Source organism: Pogona vitticeps, chromosome 3, assembly GCF_051106095.1.
Source record: "Pogona vitticeps strain Pit_001003342236 chromosome 3, PviZW2.1, whole genome shotgun sequence".
Taxonomy (NCBI): Eukaryota; Metazoa; Chordata; class Lepidosauria; order Squamata; family Agamidae; genus Pogona; species Pogona vitticeps.
The window spans coordinates 22,890,479-22,912,317 of record NC_135785.1 but is presented as its reverse complement, the minus strand read 5'-3'; the positions used below and the strand labels follow the sequence as shown (position 1 = coordinate 22,912,317).

The following is a 21,839-nucleotide window of genomic DNA, read 5'->3' as shown; positions in this document are numbered from 1 at the left end:
TAACTCATTAGCAAGTACTGCTGAATATTCTTTAGAAAGATTTTTTAAAACTCATGTTACATATGACTGCAGTAAATACTGATTAACTTACTAGACTGAACAACAGCCTGTGTTTGTTCAGAAGTTCCAGATGCAATATTTGTCAGTGCCCACGCTGCTTCAAACTGCAAAGATGGACTAGTAACAAAACACAGACATAATTTATTGTTTCACTTCAGCATTTCCAAATACCAACCTCTGCAAAGGACTGTTCCTTCAAGGTACATACTCACTTGTCATCTCGTTCAAGACAGTGCACTAATATGGGTAATATTCCAGATTTTATTAAGTCATCAATTGGTGGGTTGCGATCACTGGAGAGTAGTTTTCTGTTTAGAAACATATGGAAGGTAGATCAAACTTGCATGCAAAGCTCAAATGGTCCCATATGGGCATTCAATAAAATATTGTTACAAAAATTATTATATCCAAAAAGGCTGATGATAGCTAGCATTTCAGCACTCTCGCCTTAATACTAGAGCATGGGCTAAAATGGACTGCAGGGATTATTCCACTATTTTTTCAACTGTTTGAAATCAGTTACTCCGACAATACATTCTTTCAATAATAATTTCTAGTTTCATTCCTACTATTTCTGAAATATCTCTCAGTGTTCAAAATATCTAAAAATATGAAACATCCACAAAGGCAACTTAACTCTTTTAAAATGCATGTCACAAGTAATTTTGAAGTAAAACCAAATATTTCAAGTAAAATACAGTTTTGTTTTTTTTATTCTATTTTAAACAGTTTATAGAATATTTTAAAATATGCTATGATGCCAAAGAATGGCACTCTGGCAGCATATTTTTAATTCTGCCTATCATCTGTCACCAAAGGCAAAAATAAGGACTGTTCCAACCCCACCTCTGCAGCAATCAAGGGCATATTAATGATGAGTTCAATGATGAAAGTAAAGAAGTAAGAATCCAAGCTGATAGACTCAGAAGAATTGGCTTGCTATCTATTTAGCATGAGAAGGAGTGTGGTAGAGCATACAAAACCTCAGACTACAACTCGGGAGAATCGAGTTCAAATCCATATGTGGCAATGGAAACTCACTGGAGGGTAGCAATGGTAAAACTACTCCATGAGCATCTCATGTATCTTCAAAGTGCTTTTAGGGTCACCATAAGTCAGAAGTGACTGGACAAGTACATAACATTTAACCACTGAGAACAACTGCCTTTGAAAATTGACTTTAAGATAGCTGGTATTTCTTTCTTTTCATTCTGAAGAAATGTAACTGCAGGCTAATAAAAGGGAAAGGGGAAAATAATCAATGTATCTCCCTTTGTTACCCAAATATTAATGAATAGTTTAAAAGTACTTGATCAGTCACAAAAAATTATTGAATAAATGTCCTAAGCAGCTCAAAAGACAGGATGAAGATTTAAAGTAGCTTCACAGTTTTCATTAATATAGTAAAAATCTGTATCAAGCTGTTGAGCAGCATCTCTCAAACACTACTCTGAACAAGGAATCTAACAAGTTACCATCCATCAGTTTATGTTTATAGTACACAGATGGGCAAAATGCAGCTGAAATGCAGCTCCATATTCATTTAGGCCCCTGTTCTCACTGGCATTTGCAGTTTAAAAAAAAAACCTCTGCATTTTTGTGGTGAAAGGAGAACTGAGTTATTAGAATTACAATTTTCCGTTAAATGCAGGGCCACCACATGATGTTTTAGCAGAAGAATCAATGTGGTTTTTAACCAGAAGTGTGAATTCCCATACTTGAGCTGCTGTGCAGTAGGACACAGCCTGCGGCATGTCAGGGATGAGGTTGGCCTTCTGGCTTGCCATAGCTGGTCACCCACCATATAGGAAAAACCAGTTTAGTAATTCACCTGAAGAATTAACATTTCTAGTACAACTGCAATTTCCAAGAAACCCTACCACAGTGGGAACTGCCAGAGACTAACAGAAGACCTGCATTATTTTTCTTACCTTGCAGCCTGTACTGCACTTAACTGGATACCTTGGTTGTCACTTGATGCATTCTGTAAATTAAATGCAAACAATTTGACTTTTATAGTGAAAACAAGCTTTTTACACCAGTAAACAGGGAACAGAAAAGCTGCTTACCTGTACAATTGCTTCCAGAGATGTGTTTTGCTGCAACGAACATAAAAATGTTAGAATTGCTTATAAAGAAATGCATAACATAATTGTTTCTTATAGAACATTCGCCCTTACCACTCTGAAGTCACCATCTATATCAGAATCTTCACATATGTCTTCATGAGGCACATTTCTTCTCTTTAACAGATGTTCATCTCTCTTGTTCTTTTAAATGCAAAATATAAAACCGTATTGTTTATTTTGATACATGTAATTCACTCTCCGAGAATTGGAACCAAGAACATAAGAATTTCGTTGTATGGGTATACTGTGTATATACTTACAAAGACAATAAATTATTATTATTATTATTATTATTATTATTATTATTATTAGAACTTAAGAAGAGCCCTGCTGGATCAGCCCAAAGGCACATCTAGCCCAGCTTCCTGTATCTCACAGTGGCCCCACCAGTGGCTCTGGGAGCACATGACACAAATATTTTGAAGTATCTTCCTTTTAAGCCTGGAGATTATACATCCCCATCATGGCTTGTAACCTGCAATGGGCTTTTCCTCCAGGAATCTGTCCAATCCCCTTTTAAAGGCATCTAGGCCAGATGCCATCACCACATCCTGTGGCAATGAGTTCCACAGACTAACAACACGTCGGGTAAAGAAATATTTTCTTTTGCCTGTTCTCACTTCCCAACACTCAGTTTGAGTGGATGTCTCCTGGTACTGCGTGAGAGGGAAAAGAGCTTCCCTCTATCCAAAAGTAACTATGCTGTCTGTAACAAGTCCCTTGTAAGTGGGGAAAAATCAGAATAATGTTCCTTGAGAAGTAATACAATGACTCGTAAAGCTGTTAAACCTTTTCTGGTGCGGTGAGTAATGTGTTTTTTTTTTGTTATGCTTTTTAAAAAATTGAACTAATTTCTTATATCTTGAAATGGCTTCCCCCTCACAAAGGAGTGAAAACGAATTAAGTGGCACAGTGACCAACTGGCGGGGGGGAGTGACAGTACTGATTCCTCTTCAAGACTTGTGCTTCTCAATCATTTTAAAATATATCACATATATGTAAATACAGAATACAAAATATGACTTAAAGTACAGAAGTTAACATAAAAAGGTCAAAGCAAAGGGTACTATCCAACATCTTAGAAACATACAGTCACAGCCAAAAATATTGGCACCCTTGCAATTCTGTCAAAAAACGCAACCCTTCTCTCAGAAAATTGTTGCAGTTGTAAATGTTTTGGTACTCACGTCTTCATTTCTTTGGTAACAACACCAAAAAACAGAGAAGAAAAATCAAATCTGATACAACCCCACACAGAAAACCAAATCGCACTGGCCGAAATTATTGGCACACTGTCTAAACTGTAAGAAATATTTGCTTGTCAAGCATGTGATACTCCTTTAATTTGTATTTAGACACACCTGTCACAAGTAAGAGGTGTGGGCAATATAGTAATCACACTTGCAACCAGTTAAGATGGAGAAAAGTTGACTCAACCTTTGTGTTATATGTGACACTGAGCATGGAGAAAAGAATGAGATGGAAAGAGTTTGTGGATTCGAGAGAAGAAATTGTGGAAAAAAATCGACAATCTCAAGGCTACAAGTCCAGCTCCAGAGATCTTAATGTTCCCGTGTCCACTGTGCGCAATATCATCAAGAGGTTTACTGCTCATGGCACTGCAGCTAACCTCCCTGGACATGGACAGAAGAGCAAAATGAATGAAAAATTAAAATGAAGGGTTGTTTGAATGGTGGGTAAAAAAACCAGATTAAATTCCAAACATATTCAAGCAGATCTGCAGATACAGGGTACAACAGTGTCAGCTCGCACGATCCGTCGCCATCTGAATGAAAAAGGACGCTATGGAAGGAGACTCAGGAGGCCACCACTGCTAACACAGGCATAAAAAGCAAGACTGGAGTATGCCAAGATGTTATGTGACAAAACCACAATCATGCTGGGAGAACGTACTGCGGACAGATGAGACAAAAGTAGAGCTTTTTGGTAAAGGACATCATGGCGTTTCTTGGCCTCTTAAGGCTAAGATCAAGCATAGTATCTGTTCTTACCAGCGTAATGTCTGATATGTTCTGTATTTGAGAACTTTACATCATGGCACTGTTTACAGAAAGAGAAATGAGGCATTCAAAGAAAAGAACACAATCCCTACAGTCAAACATGGTGGAGGTTCAAAGATGTTTTGGGGTTGCTTTGCTGCTTCTGGCACTGGATGTCTTGACTGTGTGAATGTATCATGAATTCTGATGATTACCAAAGAATTTTGGGATGCAAAGTAGTGGCCAGTGTTAAAAAGCTGTGTCTCCACCAGAGGTCATGGGTCTTCCAGCAGGACAATGACCCGAAACACACATCAAAAAGCACTCAGAAGTGGTTACAAACAAAGCTCTGGAGAGTTCTGAAATGGCCAGCAATGAGTCCAGATCTGAATCCCACAGAACACCTGTGGAGAGATCTCAGAACAGCAGCTGGGAGGGGGCATCCTTCAAATCTGAAGGCCCTGGAGCAGTTTGTAAAAGAAGACTGGTCCAAAATTCCAGTAGAGAGGTGTAAGAAACTCATTCATGGTTATAGGAAGACATTGATTTCACTTATTTTTTCCAAAGGGGGTGCTACCAAATATTAAGTAACAGGTGCCAATAATTTTGGCCAGTTTTTTTTTGGGGGGGGGTTCTATGTGGGATTGTATCAGAATTGACTTTTCTTCTCTCTCTCTCTCTCTCTCTCTCTCTCTCTCTCTGTGTGTGTGTGTGTGTGTGTGTGTGTGTGTGTGTGTGTGTTGTTCCAATGCAAACCAAATAAATGAACATGTGAGTATCAAAACATTTGTAACTGCAACAATTTTCTGAGGGAAGGATTGCATTTTCTGACAGAATTGCAAGGGTGCCAATATTTTTGGCCACAACTGTAAAATGTAACATTTTGACATTTTGATTATATTTTTAAATATTTCATGTCAATAGTCACTGATCATTAAATATGACTTTTCAAAAGCTGTAATAAAGGATTATTAGCAGTGATAGTTAAATGGAACATTCAGGTTCAGTAACAGTGTACCTCTACTGGGGTGCAGAGGACAGAGAACTGCTATGCCTTCTGGAGGCATTTGGCTGGTCACTATTACAAACACAGCACTAGACCAGTGGTTCTTAACCTTTTTGAAAGAAACGCCCCCTTGAGCCATTGAGGAAGTTATCATCGCCCCCCTCCCCACGCTGATATCTTATTTATTTATTTATTTATTTATTTATTTATTTATTTATTATTTGTTTGTTTGTTTATTTATTTAAGACACTTAAATCCAATGACCCCTGAAAACAAAATTCAATTCCAAGAAAATGAAATGCCCCCAAAAAGTAACATTTAATGATTTAGTTGCAAGTGAATTTTAAGACGCAAAAAGAAATATAAAAAGGGCATAAAAACAAACTGCAATGCAGGAACTAAAAATTTCAAGACGAAAACTCTGAAACTAAATTAAGATTGGAGGAAAATATATATTCATGCACACTGTAAAAAGGCTGCAGCCATCTTCACAGGTTTGGCTTGCTCCAGTGCCCCCCTACCGCCCCCCTTCTGCTCCAGCGCCCCCACGCCGCCCCTTTTCGTTTTACCGCCCCCCTGAAAAATGAAATTGCCCCCTGGGGGGCATTATCGCCCACGTTAAGAACCACTGCACTAGACTAGCTCATGCTAGACCATACAAGGCAGTTAATAATTCTTAGGAGAGAAACATATTGTATGATTTCTCTATATTTCCTCTGGTGTAAAAGAACTATAACAAGTCTTCTGACTGATGAAAGTTCTTACAAAATTACAGCAACACAATGTGGGTCCAATCCCATCTCATGAACTCAGTCAAAGTCAGTCAAGTACAGAGAGCAAAAAAAGGAGCACACATGAATTTATCAAGTTTGTTCATTAAGTTTGCTATATATTTAACCACTTTGGTCATTTAGCCACAATTAGTTGCAATTAAAACATAAATATAAATACAAATATATACATCTCCACAGCGTTGATTTAAAAACATGGGTGATGAAAGTAAAATCTTCTTACCTTTCTTAATTCCACAACAACTTCATTTCTTTGTCTTCTCATAGTCTGTAACATTCAAATGCATGACAGTTACAGTCTGCTCCTACATTTATTGAGACAAACTAAGCTGTCTGGGAACTTAACACAAATCTCCTGTTTACAGGTATATTTATAAACTGCTTTATTTGCATGCATCAAGCTCATGGGAGAATAGCAGTGAAAGACTATCTAACACACTAATAAAACAGCTCCTGTAGAAATATGTCTAAGTATAAATCATGACTTAGAAATTTTGAATGTGAAACTATTAAACACAACCTAATTTAATAAAACAGAGCATAAAGCAATAGCCGAGCATACTTAAAAATATAGCTTTTAAATCTAACTAGAAACACTGTATAAACAGACAAAAGGGATACAAATGTTAAAATTAGAGATGGGGTTATTCCTATTTGAATATCCCAGCATAGCTGGACTTAGCGAGGATCCGGCGCCTAAGGCCGTACTGTCCACTCATGCATCCAGCAGCGGCAGCTTCACTCATCCTTCCAATCACTCCTGGAGCCCCACTCTCTTCCTGGTCAGCTAGCCACTCCAGGCAGGGGGAGGGAGGATGAAGCTCCCTGCACAGCCGAACAGGAAGAGAGCGGTGCTCTGGGAGCAACTGGAAGGATGAGCAAGGCCGCCGGATGCATGAGTGAACGGTCTGGCCTCAGGGGCAAGATCTTTGTTAAGTCTAGCTGCATATACGAATATCCCATCTCTAGTTAAAATCATATAAAGTCTCTACAGTTTCAAGGAGGACTAGGCTAAAGTATTTTCCTTCTCTCTGGTCTTTCTGTTCCTGTGGCTTGTGTTCAATCAGCCGTACTCAATCAGCCTATACTGTATTAAATTTGTGTGGATTATAAAGCTATAAACTCCCCATGTTTTCCTCTCTTCTCCACTGATCCAACCCATTTTCTTCCTCTTCATTCACATCATTCAGCTTTCCCCTCTGATAACTCCTTTACCCCACTTCCTTACAGAACTTTCTCCCTCTCTGAATCGTTTGTAGAATTTGGAGGCGACACAGATGAAAGCCTTATACAGGGCTTTCTAGAGGCTCTGTGGAAAAATAAACCTCCCAGGCCTATCCCTTCTTAGGGAAAGTCTGGGACTTACTGTTTTAAGACAGTACTGCAGACTAGCTCACATCTGTACAGTAGTTCTCTTAGTATCTATTTCATGTTTCAGGTCTTCATGTTTTGGTGTTGAAGACTCACACATTTTCTTTTATTGTTACAGACGAGTAAAATTTCCCTGACATGGTTGTTTCAAGAACCTAGAAGGGGATCATGTGGATGAAGCCTGGAATATTTATACATTATATCAGGATGCCCTTCTGCCCTTAAGGCATTTAATTAATGTACATTATTTAAATTTAGTAAATGAGCTATAGTCTATGAAAACTTAAGCTACAACCTTTATTTGTTTCTGCTGTAACTAACACACCTGGAGATTGTCTCAGTGGGAACAAATACACGAGATCTGTTTACATGGGTACACACACAAAAATTAAGTTACCACAGCATTACAAAATCAGGGGTCACTGTGTTGAAAAATACAGTGGTGCCTCGCTTAGCAATGTTAATCCGTGCAGGAAAAAACGTCGCTAAGGGATTTCGTTGCTAAGCGATTTTAAAAAGCCCATAGAAACGCATTAAAACGTGTTTAATGTGTTCCTATGGGCTTCAAAACTGACCTTATGCAAAGATCCTCCATGGGGCGGCCATTTTCGGTGCCTCTAAAGCGAGGACACACAGCGGGTGGCCATTTTGTTTTTCCGGCGGCCATTTTGAAACCGCCGATCAGCTGTTTAGAAAGGATCGCTTTGCCATTATCGCTTCCCCGCGATCATCACAAAGCGGTTTTTTCCCATAGGGACCATCGCTAAGCAATTGCTCTGGCAATGGCCAAAACCCCATCGCTAAGCAATTTCATCGCTCAACGGAGCGACCGCTAAGCGAGGCACCACTGTAGTAGAACAGTGCTACAGAATTCCTATTTTGCCATTTAGATTTTGGCTTTGGCTGTTGTGCTAAAGTTTGAAATTCAGGGCTCAACAGTTATATGTAGAATGAAAGTGTGATTTAATGAATGAATTGTCTAATTCAATCCAGGCTCTTGCAGTACCTACAGGAAATCCTCTTCTGCAGAAGTACTGACCCTTGAGTCTTAGTAAACCTTCTCAACACAAGCACAAAGTACTCTCCCATTCCAACTTCATATTGTATCACAGAAGTTACTGGCACTTCTGCGTTACAGCAAATAACTAATCAAAAAGAGCAAAATACGGAATTAAACGCTACCATACGACAAAATATTCCTTACTTGTCTAAACCAAAGGCACACAGTGTAATAGCTATCATCTTATATTGAAAACAAACAAAACGCTCCCCTTTACACCCTAAACATGTGTGAAATACTGAGATTATGAGGAACTGGCCTTGAGGACCTGAGTAAGTGATTACTAAAGAGTGTATGCAAAAAGCTTTGAAGCCTCTAAATCAGGTTTCTCCAAACTATGGCCCTCGGGCCACATCCAGCCCGCCTTGCCTTTTTATCCATACCAGGCACAGGAAGAGGAGGGAAGGTGGACTCAAGTGATCCCCCACCCCCCCTCTTCCTATGCCTGGGCAGGGATAGGAAGGGAACGAAGCCTGATCTAAGCGATCACCTGCCCCAACTGTCTTTGCAGTGGGGATCGTTTGGATCCCCCTTCCCTTCTTTGGCCCTTGAAAACGTGTAAAATATACAATGTGGCCCTCATACTGAAAAGTTTGGAGACCCCTGCTCTAAAGTGTTATATAAATGTTAAGTTCATCATGTTATGTGAACATACTGGAAAACCTAGACGCTGAAGTGGCTAGAAATTTGATGATAATACCAGTGAATTTTAACATTTCAACCCTATGCAAATAAAGGTGGAGTGTAAAAATTTTCTATATTTAATCCTACCAAAAAACCAAACCAACCAGCAACTGGTTTACAGATAGAGGGTATTGCTTCTGTGTTCATGATTCTAAATGTCAGGAAATGGTCCAACATTGCCTTGCAATATTGTGCCACAGTGTCATGTTGTCAGCAAGAAAAAGAATGGCAAGCTTTATATAACAAGTCAGCCAAAATGCTGATGACACCAATGTCAGCAGTCAAGATACAGTGGGGTCTCGACTTACAAACGGCTCGACATACGAACGTTTCGACTTACGAACCGCTCTCATAGGAATACAGGGACTCGACTTACGAATTTAGATTCGAGTTACGAACTCTTTTTTCCTTTTTTTAAAAGCTAAGTCATCCTAGGTTAAAAGGAAAAAAGAAAAAAATTATCCCCCTCTAGTGGCAGAAGGCGGAATAGCAGCTTCCCATTAGTTTCTATGGACGAAAAGAGCAGATACAGTGGACCCTTGACTTACAGACGGCTTGACTTACAGACTTTTTGAGTTACAGACTTCTCTGGCCGCAAAATTTAGGTTTGACTTGCAGACTGAGATTTGATTTACAGACCAGAAAAAAACCAAAATGGAACAAAAACGGCCTCTTATGGGATTAATCGGTTTTCAATGCACTGTAGGTCAATGGAGACTTGACTTACAGACTTTCTGACTTGAGAACCGCCTTCCAATACGGATTAAGTCCTCAAGTCAAGACCCCACTGTACGGATTAAATGATTTTCAATGCATTCCTATGGAAAATGCAGATTCAACTTAAGAACTTTTCGACCTGAGAACTGCCTTCCAATACGGATTAAGTTCGTAAGTCGAGACCCCACTGTAGTAAGCAGGATCCTCTCTTGTGCTCACTTCAATTCACAAATGTCATCAAGCGATGGAAAATCCCAGAACCTAACTCCATTTTTCATAAGTTCATTATATCTCACCTAAACACAAGCAACTGGCTGTTTTGGGCAAATTCTCTATTTATTTACAAGAGAAATAAGAACTTTAAAAGTACCGTATTTTTCGCACCATAAGACACACTTTTTTCCCACAAAACAGGGGGGTGGAGAGTCTGTGCGTCTTATGGAGTGAAGAAAATAGATTATATTTTCCTGTTTTCTTCTCCTAAAAAATTGGTGCGTCTTATTGAAAGGTGCGTCTTATGGAGTGAAAAATACGGTACTTCTACAACCTTCTCTATATTTGGCACAGATAAAGCAAGCTCATATTGTCTACAACCACTCAGTCAAGTACGGTTTAAATTTGAGATCTCATTCAAAAATTGTAACTTTTTGTTCGAACTGCCTCCTCCTATCAAGTAACAGCATACAGAATGCAGTTTTGACTTGTGCAATATCAAGGGAGCAGTTTGTGCACCTCTAATTTACTCCATTCTCATTTTCAAAGGGGAATCTGACATAAAGCAAGATTCAAATACAGTGGTGCCCCGCATAGCAACGATAATCTGTGCAGCCAAAATCGTCGCTATACGGATTCGTCGCTATGCGAAATAAAAAAGCCCATAAAAGGTAAAGGTAAAGGTTCCCCTTGACAATTTTTGTCCAGTCGTGTTCGACTCTAGGGGGCGGTGCTCATCCCCGTTTCCAAGCCATAGAGCCAGCGTTTGTCCAAAGACAATCTTCCGTGGTCACATGGCCAGTGCGACTTAGACACGGAACGCTGTTACCTTCCCACCGAGGTGGTCCCTATTAATCTACTTGCATTTGCATGCTTTCGAACCGCTAGGTTGGCGGGAGCTGGGACAAGCGACGGGCGCTCACTCCGTCACGTGGATTCTATCTTACGACTGCTTGGTCTTCTGACCCTGCAGCACAGGCTTCTGCGGTTTAGCCCGCAGCGCCACCACGTCCCCTTAAAAAAGCCCATAGGAATGCATTAAAACCTGTTTAATGTGTTCCTATAGGCAAAAAACTCACCTTTATGCGAAAATCCTCCATACGGCGGCCATTTTCGCTGCCCGGTAAGTGAGGAATCCAGGCGAAAACACAGCGGGTGGCCATTTTTTTACCCAGCAGCCATTTTGGAACCGCTGATCAGCTGTTGGGAAATCATCGTTATGCGAAAATCGGTAAGCAAAACAGCTTACGGATCATCGCAAAGCGATTTTTCCCATTAGAAACATCGCAATGTGATGGCAAAAACGATCGCAAAAAATTTGTTGCTGTGCGGATTCGTCGTTAAATGGGGTGCCCGTTAAGCAAGGCACCACTGTAGAGCATCTTAACTGGCATGTTATAAGCAGTAATGGAATGCAAAATTATGGCAAGTGAAAATAAGTGTCTAGATCTTAGAGGCATTTCCAACCAAGGAGCCAGGAAAAACTAAGAATACAATGAAATGGAGCCTTGAGCAAGACAAAGACTATGTTATTGGACTGAAATAAAACAATAGATGCTACCATACAAGCCAGTTTGATAGCATTCATACTGACTCTACTCCAGACTTAGCAATAAAACATCCCCCAAGTGCTCTGACGTACGTATCTCATAATCTCCAGACAGTATGAACATGGATAATACGTACTGCCTGGATATGATAGAAACTACAATATAGCCCAACTATAGCCGCTTGTCATCGAAGCAACCAACAACTCCGGGAGGCAGTGGAAGACAAGAGAGCCTGGCGTGCTCTGGTCCATAGGGTCACAAAGAGTCAGACACGACTTAACAACAACAATAGCCTAAACTATTGAAGAATATCACACCTGGAAACCCCCAATCTACATCAACTGTACAAGTCTGAATACTTATTTTCTCTCAAATTCCACTCTTTTGTGTGTAAAATGAAACAGAAAATCTCTCCTTAGTTAACTACAATGGCTGAAATCCTGTTGCACAGTTACACAAATAGCATAAGTTTCAGACTCAAATTGCTATGAATTAAGAAATTGCTGTTGACTTTATAAGTATAAGTCAGGCAACTGAATATGAAACAGATAGTGTCTATGGAGCTTTCTTAATTTACAGCAATTCACTTCCGTAAATTATGCCATTTGTGTTACTGTACAATAGGATTTCAGCCAATTATCCAGAAAAAATCAATTCTAATTTGAGAAGAAAAATGTTACAATAGAAATCCTTGTTGAACTATGAAAAATTACCAACCTAGGTTAAGCATAGATGTCATCGCTTAGCATATACTGTATACACTACAATGTCTAATGCAGGTGTTACAAATAGAAGAAACACATGCATACAGTACTTGAAACTGGACTAGTACTGTGTCCTCTTTTTATACATTAGAAAGCCACTAATGTTTTGAAACCATATGTATGCTATACTCTAACTTAATACCATATCAATCCCTCTCTTACTTGGGCAATAACAAAGACTCCAACTTTGTTGCTGGTATTCTACAGACTATTTGTGCACCGAACTAAGACAAGAGAAGGAATGCAAAATATTTCACACAAAGCAGTAATTTCTTTCACAAAATTTTATTAGACATGCCAGAGGAGAAACTAGTTACCCTTTCACCCAACATGGCATGCTATGTTGCTTTGTGACATCAATTATTGGGAAACCTGCCCAGCCTACTGGGTTGAATGTCAGTCTTGGTAGGCTTCCTCACAGGGCAAACCTGAAAGAATTTTGGGAATGAATCCCTCTCCCCTTGAAATACACACTGACAAAGATACATATATGTTCTCTCACTTCTGCCTATGCTGTCTGTATTTTCTAATGTTAGAATACTGGGATTGCACTTCGCTCGAGCAGGATGAGTTTTTTCCAAAAGACACAACTAGAATCATACAACTGGAAAGTAGCAGATTCGGAGACAGAAACTATATTAAGCAAATATACTTTTGGTACAATCAACCCTCGATTTATGAACTTAATCCGTTCTGGAAGTCAGTTCGTAAATCGGAAAGTTTGTAAATCGAGCCAGCATTTCCCATAGGAGTGCACTGGAAACCAATTAATCTGTTCCGGCCGAAGTCTTCCCATGGAAAAGCAACAACCTACCCAGCTCAGCCCCGCGCGAAGGGGACTAAGCATCGGGTGAAAGGAGGGAGCTGATTTCTCCCCGGCCACCCGGCTTGCTTCCGAAGCCAAAATGGCGGGGAGAAAGGGCGGGAAGTTTGAACTTCCTGCCCTTTCTCCCTGCCTTTTTGGCTTTGGAGGTTTCAAAGGGCTTCCTCCGATATCGGAGGAAGCCTTTTGAAAGTTCTAAAGGCAGGAAAGAAGGGCAGGTAATTTGAACTTCCCGCCCTTTCTCCCTGCCTTTTTGGCTTCAGAGGTTTCAAAGCTCCAAAGGCAGGGAGGAAGGGCAGGAAATTCGAACTTCCCGCCCTTTCTCCCTGCCTTTTTGGCTTCGGAGGAAGCCTTTTGAAAGCTCCAAAGGCAGGAAGGAAGGGCAGGAAATTTGAATTTCCTGCCCTTTCTCCCTGCATTTTGGGTTCGTAACTCGATCTGCATTCACATACTTGCAATGAGATCGGGTTCGTATTCCGAAATGTTCACAACTAGGGCCATTCATAAGTCGAGGGCCCACTGTATACAGATGAGGTAGTCTTGGAACCTTCTAAGGTAGGATCGCTGGGTAGGTTGTTAAGAGACCTCTCCCCAAACAATCCACTCAAGATACCTATTTGCTTGGATATAAATTTGAGTGGAATGACTGGAGGAAGAGAGCTTCAGTATTGTACTGGAGTACAATGCAACTAAGACATGTGTCCCTGCAGCCAGATCAGACAGTCTGCACACTAGTATTAACTGTGCAAACACACTTCTCACCACCAGTAAAATCTGGGCAACCAGACTCACTGATGAATCCATGAATGAGTCCAATCAAGCTGTGAACCTGAATGAATACAGTACTTTATTACGGTCAAAGCAGTAAAACCAAATCAATATAAAATACAGTGGTGCCTTGCAAGATGATGTTAATTTATTCCACGAAAATCGCTGTTTGGAGAAAACATCGTCTTGCGAAATGCGGTTCCCCATTGGAATGCACTGAAATCCATTTAATGCATTCCAATGGGGAAAATAGTCGTCTTGCGAAAATTGCCCATAGAGAAACCGTTTTGCGAAGCGCGGATCAGCTGCCAAAATCGTCTTGCAAAAAACGGTCCTGAAAAAAAAACTATCTTGCAAAGCATGGACCGAAACATTGTCCAGCAAAAATCGCCCATAGGGAAAATCGTTTTGCGAAGCGATATAGCGATCATAAAAACTCATCGTCTTGCGAATAAACCGTTTTGCGAGGTAATCGTCTAGCAAGGCACTTGTCTCGTAATATAATGCTGTGAACCTGCATTTTTGGGCAAGTGTGACTCCATCCATCGCAACTTGCTGTTGATCTCATATCATACACTGATAAAATTCACCTCTCTTTTGTGCTCCTTGTCAAATTCATGCAGCCCTTACTTTCAACTTCATATGTGCTTCTGTCCATTCAGTTCAATGGAGGAGAATCTACAACTAAATTCATTAGGGAAGTCAATCAAAAGTCTTCAAACATCATAATGCTCTGAACAGAGAACTATAAGCGTGTTGTTCCCAGTCTGATCATGCATCCCCATTTTTCAGACATTTTCTATCTAAAATAGGGGTGGCAATTTTGGTTACCAATTTTCCATGCAAGGAAAATTGTTGGACCATTCCATGTTCCAATGGTCACTTAAACTGCAAAGAGTGAAACTGAAAAAAACCAGTAGGCCTCTTCCAGTTTTCAAAATATAAGTGCTTTAGATATTAAATGATGAAGATAATTCCTGTGACTTGTTTAAAAAGAGAATGAATCACCACTTCCTGGAGATCTTTTTTCTATAAAGGGTGAGCTAAAGGAGAAATGGGGGCTACAAAAACATTATGCAAAAGTGCATGAGGCCCAGGGGCACACTCTGCCTACCTCTGCGCAACCTCTACCTCACCCAATGAAGAACAATTAGGAACCCTTTTCAGTTATTCTTGTCTCCAGCTTCGTTAAATCAAAAATTGGGTACCTAGCCCCAACCTCTCCATCACTGTTTTGTCCACATAATGGTCGAGTCTAAAAAGAAAAGATACTCTAGAAATCTGAACAAGAACACTGGGAAATCTTAGCTTTCCATGACCAGGAATCTTTTATCTTCACATCTGCACCTGCCTGTGTAGAGAAAGTGGGCTAGCTGCTTAGTCAAACTGAATAAAAATCAGTGTTGTTGTTTTTTAAATCAAGTATCATATTTTTAAATGTCTTAGATCTTTAATATGATCCAGCTTCAACTGTAACTCACACCTCCATAAAGTGTAAAGCAGACATCTACACAGCTACCCTAAAAGTTTTTATGTCTAGCAAACACCTTGCTCAATTCCACAGCACGTTTAATTATCGGAAACATACAGTGCCATAAGCAGTTACGTTGTGATATTTAATTTTAAATGTTGATCTTTTGAGTAGAGTTATGCTATAATATATGCTTACACTTAAAAAATCTGGAATAACATTTTTATGACTTTACTATAGCTGAGATCCACTGGCTAAAATTCAATAGTTCAAGTTACACCAAGGAAGTTTGATGACATCATTAGCCACAGTAATTTTCTGAAAAATTAAAAATTTCTGACCCCTACCCCTGTGTATCCCAAGAATTCCTAGGGATCCCTTTCATTATGAGGAAGCCATCAGAGACTGTGGGAGATCTTAAATTTCCAAAAGTCACCACCAGTGGGATATTTTATCAACAACAGCAATTAGTAGAAATTAAATACTTCTCCTATCTCATGGCCTCCAACAGATTTCCCATGATTAGATTCCAAGGGAGCCTTGGAACCTTTCGGGGTGACTAAAATTGTTAATTTCTGAAAAATCATGGGGATTAATGATGTACTGAGACCGTATTTTTTGCTCCATAAGACGCACTTTCCCGCCCAAAAAAGTGGGGGAGGGGGAGTGTGTGCGTCTTATGGAGAGAAGCTGGCGATTTCCTTCCAGGACCCTTGCGAGGCTCCCCCGACCCCTACGGGGCCAGCGGGGGCAAAAAGACCAGCCGCTTAGAGTGGTCCTCATCCAACCAGATAGGCGGGATATAAATTAAATAAATAAATAAAAATTATAGGACCTTTTCGGAGCCTTTCAAGCCTCAGAAAAGGTCCTAGAAGGTGGCGATTTCACCCCCTCTGGCCCCATGGGGGGTGGGGGAGCCTCGCAAGGGTCCTGGAACAGACCCTAGGACCCTTTGGAGGCTCACCCTGCCCTCCCACCGGGCCAGAGGGGGCGAAATCGCCACCTTCTGGGACTCTTTTGAGGCTTGGGAAGCTTCAGAAGAGTTCCTGAAGGTGGCAGTTTCGCCCCCTCTGGCCCCCGGGGGCAGGGTGAGTCTCTAAAGGGTCCTGGAACACACCCTAGGACTCTTTAGAGGCTCACCCTGCCCCCCCACCAGGCCAAACGGGGCAAAATCACCACCTTCTGGGACTCTTTTGAGGCTTGGGAAGCTTCAGAAGAGTCCCGGAAGGTGGCAATTTCGCCCCCTCTGGCCCCCGGGGGGGGCAGGGTGAGCCTCCAAAGGGTCCTAGGGTGTGTTCCATAAGATGGACCTCTCCATAAGTCTCACCAAATTTTCAGGAGAAGAAAACAGATTATTTTCCTGGTTTCTTCTCCTAAAAATTTGGTGCATCTTATGGAGAGGTGCGTCCTATGGAGCAAATACGGTAGCTCATAATCCATACTACTGGATTTCAGCCAATGCGTGCTTCTACATAACAAAAGGAATTCTGCATTCAGTTACATCAGCAATGGCGAACCTATGGCACGTGTCACAGCTGGCACGCAGAGCCCTTTCTGCAGGCAAGCGAGCCATAAGCTGCCAGATCGCTACTCCCCCCCACCCAGCCAAACCTGAGAAGGCGGCTGCAGCCACGGTGCTGGCGCTTCACAGGTGGATCTGGAGCAACTGGCACTGGATCTGGAGTGGGGTCTCAAGGCACATCCGTTTGTGGGTTTTTTTCCAGTTTGGGCACACAAGCCCAAAAAGGTTCGCTGCCACTGACTTAAATGGAAGGAACGCTTAAGCTGCACACCAACTTTTCCAATTCATTAGTGTTCCTATCTCAAGAACATTATAACAGAGACTGGTTTAGAGAAACTGTCTCCAAAATTATGGGAAATATTTAATACTATTTTGTAGCATAAACTCATCTTCTGCTGTGCTTTTCAAAAATTACATGCAAAAAATTGCTTAATTGTTGTCTCTGCAAGACTTTCTTGAACACATATTTCTCAATTAATTAAACAGTTCTATAAACATCTCTCTTGCAAACTCCTCAAAATGCTTTTAAATCTGTTTGAAATGCACCATTGTGAAAATACAAATTATACCCAACTACCAGAAACTGTACAAGCCAACAGTCACAAGGATAGTCACATGACCAAAGAGATCCAGTTCTCTCAGATCTGGGTAATGCCTTTGCTCAGAGAGCTCTGGAGTAAGGCAGAGGGCCTACTTTCTCCAGGAACAGAGAAGTGGAACTCACAGATGCTTTCGAATATCCAGTCTTACATCTCACACAATGCTATATTATAATCCTAATCTATGGAAAGAGAGATTTAACATAAAGATTAGTGAAAAAAGAATCATTTTTTTCACCACGACAAATTTATTTCTGCTGATTATTCCTACATAATTATCATTCCTACTTCAGGTTTTCTTCAAAAAAGTTAAGGTCCATATCATGATATTCAACATAAACCAAATTACAATCTATTGGAAATAATATCTAAGTGAACCAATTCTGATGTGAGGGAAATCCCCAGCTTCCCAATGTGTGATTTTGCCAGCACAACTCCTGGTACTTATCCTCCTTTGTCATACACTACATTGACATACACTATGATTCACCATCAGAGATTCAGGACACTTTCGCTTGTTCCGATTCTACCTGATGAACAAACTAGGATCTGAAAATATTCTTTGATAAACTACTCACAGTTCTCTGAAATCAGACATAAGGAGGAATTGTTTAGAAAAAGTATTTCTTTTTCCTCTTTTGAGAAAAGCATGAATTTTTCTGTGATTTATGCATACTGTAGGAAAACCATAGCTTCCTATTATGTCTGAACTGACCAGAGTGTCAAGCATGATATTCCTAATCAGAAAATTATTCCAAAGAATTTTCAAAATATTCATGCTATCCAGTTTTATAGCATAGACTTCCTTTTCAACTTTGACAAAATTATCCAAAAAAGAATGTATCAGCGGCGAGGGGGACCTCTGGAGGCCTTCCAGGACTTCTCCGGCGCCATGGGAGGCATCTCGGAGGCCCCCCTGCTGACAATCGTGCTTCGGAGCCGCGCTGCGAGATCCCGGCCATGCTCGGACTCCCGGAATTCCCCCACCGACGCTGGGAGCCACACTGCGCGATCCTGGCCATGCTCGGACTCCTGGACTTCCACCGCCAAGACCGCTATCCAAGTGTGGCGCGGCTCAGCTCCCAGCAGCTGTGGCAGCAGAAGTCCAGAAGTTTGAGCAAGGCCAGGAGTCCAGGAGTCCGAGCAAGGTGCTGCTTTTTGCATTTTTTGTGTGTGCGAGGGTATTTTTTCTTTGGATGGTTACGGATTAATGAGTTTTCAATGCTTTCCTATGGGAAATGGACCCTCGACCTACGGACTTTTTGACCTGCGGCCACCGTTCCAATATGGATTAGTTCCGTAAGTCGAGGGTCCACTGTAATGCATAAGAATTGAAAACTTTTTCCAACAGAGTATCCAAAGTCTTTCTACAGTGTAAAAGCTGAAGGAATTACTACACTCAGCATGGCTTCAAGAGGTCGTTCCAACTACAGGCTTGATGGAATTAAGGCTCTTAAACACTGCCCCATTATAATTTTCACTGCATATAAAACTACAAATTACAGATCTCCTCAAAGCAAAAAAGAATGGAATCTGATAAATGTCTACTCAAAAGTAATCCTCACTGAATATTTCCAGGGAAGTGTACACAGGATTGCAACACGCATGTGCTGTGACAACATTCCCAGCCTGGACACACAGCAAAAGCCAAAGAGTACTGGCCATAATTTTGCGTAATACAAACTATGCTAAGGCAGGCTTCATAGTAGCAAGCCTGTAACACAGGTGAAATTGGTAGCAAGAGTCTGTGGAAAACCTATACTACAAAAAAACTATAACTATATCAGCTATGTACCTTAACCTATCTTCCAGCACTGTAATGCTAGTTGCTCCTTGGTTCACTAGAACTCAGACAAAAGCAGATTACCCAACAGTAGCCAGCAATAGACTCTATTAATTAATTTGAACTGGAATAGCACACACAAATATTTGATTTGTCTGATGGCACAAGTTAAAAGAAAAGATCGATAATTATTCTTATATAACTTAAATGGAAATATGAGCTACTTCAAGGTGACTTCGAGAAAATCTCACATGATTAAAAATATTTTATTCAAAATATAGCAACCATATCGTTTTCCACTGCTGAACATATGCAAATCTAAGGCTTGACATTTGCAAGCCGTTTTTTTTAATTTTTAAAAACATAAAAAGATGTAAAGTGATAACCTGATGAATCACACTTTGAAATATTTTCCTTAACTCAAAATAACACTGCTCTTTAACTGAATTTTTCATAGCATTTAAATAAAAATGTCTGTGAAAAATACACATTAATAGTTTTGGGAACAGTATGAATTGCAACAGAACTACTGACTAACAACATATTTCGTATAAATATTACCTACAATTTATTGAAAAAAATAGGCTTCTTTGGGAAGGTGTGGGTTTTTTTTTAAACCACAGCATGGCTGTATTATGTTTTCATCCTGAAGCAGGAATAATTAAAGATTCTGTGATGCATTAAAGTCTAAAAGATTATAAAGTAAGCTTTTATAGGCTACATCCAATGCAGTTAGAATGCTAGTACCACCGAATATAGTTTATTTTTATGGCACACTGTTTATTGTTTTTAACTAAATACTGTAGTCTACTGAAAGGTGTTTCGGTACTGTGCAGCTGACAGTCTAGTTCCTAGTGACAAAATGCATGTCACAGGGGGAAAAACATGAGAGAAGAAAGAAGAATATGTCATCTGACAGGCAGTTTCCATGTCAGGCAGCTGAGTGGGTGGGATGGAAGAAGCTCCTCCATCAGTTGCAGAAATGCTGCCGCCTTCTTTCCCGCTTTACTAACCCTGAACCTACCAAATCTCTCTCTCTTTCTCTCTCTTCGTCGTCTATTTTTCCATAATATCCCCAAGCAGGCCCAATCTCCCAAGATGCCCTTCGTAAGGCATCCTTGCCGGTTAGGGGCATAAAGGGAAGAAGGCTGTGGCGCCACTGCGAGACCAAACAGCCTAGGCCGCGGCCCTCCCAAACCCGTGTCTTCTCTCAGAGGCGGTTCGGCCCTCGCGAGGAGAGGGAAACCGAACGAACCCCACCCTCCGTGCTGTCCTCCTCCTCCTCCTCCTTTCTCTGCTAGCGGAGGGGCCGGCTCAAGCCTCGCCTCGAGGCTGGCTGGCAGGCAAGGCAGGCCCCGCTGCGAGAGATTAGCAGAGACGCCACAGAGCGCGGCGGCCGCGGCCTGGCCCGATCTGATCCTCGACCTCCCAGGCCACCCGGCCCCTCCCTTGGCGCGGCACGGCGGGCCTGTTGCCGGGGTCCAGGACAAGCAGGCCGCCCGTCCAAAAGAAGCTACCTCCAAGTCGCGGCCTTTGTTCTTAAAGTTCTTCAGCCGTTGGTTGTCCAGCTTCTCGTTGTCTGCCATGGCGGGAGGCAGGGAGCACGGTCGCTCCTCTTTTTCTCCCTCCTCTTTCTCCCGGACCCAGCCGGGCCACTGCACCGAGCGCTCCTGACGCCTCTTCTTCTCACTCGCTCGCTTTTCCTCAGCACTGCGGCGGCCGGGCTTTACCTTTTTTTTTCCCTTCCCCCCCTCCCCGCCCCCAAAGCTACCGTCCGCTCCGGCCTTGCCAGGTGGGTGACTACCTGACAAATAAAAAGAGCGGCCCCCCGCCTCCCTTGCCTACTCAAGCCGCTCCCGCTGGCTTAGGCCTCACCACGGCGGCGGAATGTGCCGGTAGCGAAGGGAAGAGCAAGCGAGAGAAAGGCGGGGGAGGGAGGGGAGGGGACGGGCATGGGATAGGGGAGGAGGCAGCCGCCTCGCTCGCAGACAAGACGGCAATGGCCACGCCTACGCCGCTCACCCGCCCACCCTCCTGGCGGTGCTGCCTGATTGGCTGTTTCCCAGTGATGGAAAGGCGTGGGCCCGTGACATACTGGAGCAGGAGGATGAGAAAAGGAGGAGGGAAGTAGCTACGTAAAGGGAGGAAGGAGGGTAAGCGCGCGGAAAGGTGGGGCTAGGGAAACCGTCGGAGCTCGCGCTCAGGGAGCGTTTACAACTGGCCACCAGAGGGACGTTCTTTCCTCCTCCTCCCCCCCCACCCTCCGGCCATCCTAGTAAGGCGTTGGCCGCCATTTTGGGGGCATGAGCGTTGTAGAGAGGCTTGAAAGGCTATTTAGTCTGACCCCGTGCAGTAAGGGAGTTTGCGACCATAGTGCACGGCCACTGTTCCTAGGTGTTTGTTCGTCTTCCGTCATACAAATGAACGAAGTGAGGGGAGCGTTTGTGAGGCGTTTCCTCACGACTACGGAATGTCTTTCTCACATCAACATTCCGGTTTGAAAAGTCTTTCTTCAAGGATAACAGGGT

The 21,839-nt window shown here is 41.9% G+C and overlaps 1 protein-coding gene and 1 pseudogene across 1 annotated transcript in view; one reads left to right on the top strand and one right to left on the bottom strand.

Annotated features, from left to right (window-relative positions):
* KPNA4 (karyopherin subunit alpha 4) overlaps nucleotides 1-21,306 on the bottom strand; it is a 42,827-nt gene extending 21,521 nt beyond the window's left edge. Inside the window, exons 1-7 of the mRNA XM_020791762.3 lie at nucleotides 20,829-21,306; nucleotides 6,210-6,254; nucleotides 2,241-2,330; nucleotides 2,130-2,159; nucleotides 1,992-2,044; nucleotides 273-368; nucleotides 92-177 (exon numbers count right to left, since the gene is read on the bottom strand). Of these exons, the coding sequence (XP_020647421.1) occupies nucleotides 92-177; nucleotides 273-368; nucleotides 1,992-2,044; nucleotides 2,130-2,159; nucleotides 2,241-2,330; nucleotides 6,210-6,254; nucleotides 20,829-20,897 (469 nt within the window). The 5' untranslated portion in view covers nucleotides 20,898-21,306. The remainder of the gene's footprint in view (nucleotides 1-91; nucleotides 178-272; nucleotides 369-1,991; nucleotides 2,045-2,129; nucleotides 2,160-2,240; nucleotides 2,331-6,209; nucleotides 6,255-20,828) is intronic.
* On the top strand, nucleotides 4,151-4,256 carry LOC140706224 (U2 spliceosomal RNA; annotated as a pseudogene).
* Nucleotides 21,307-21,839: the final 533 nt, after the last annotated feature.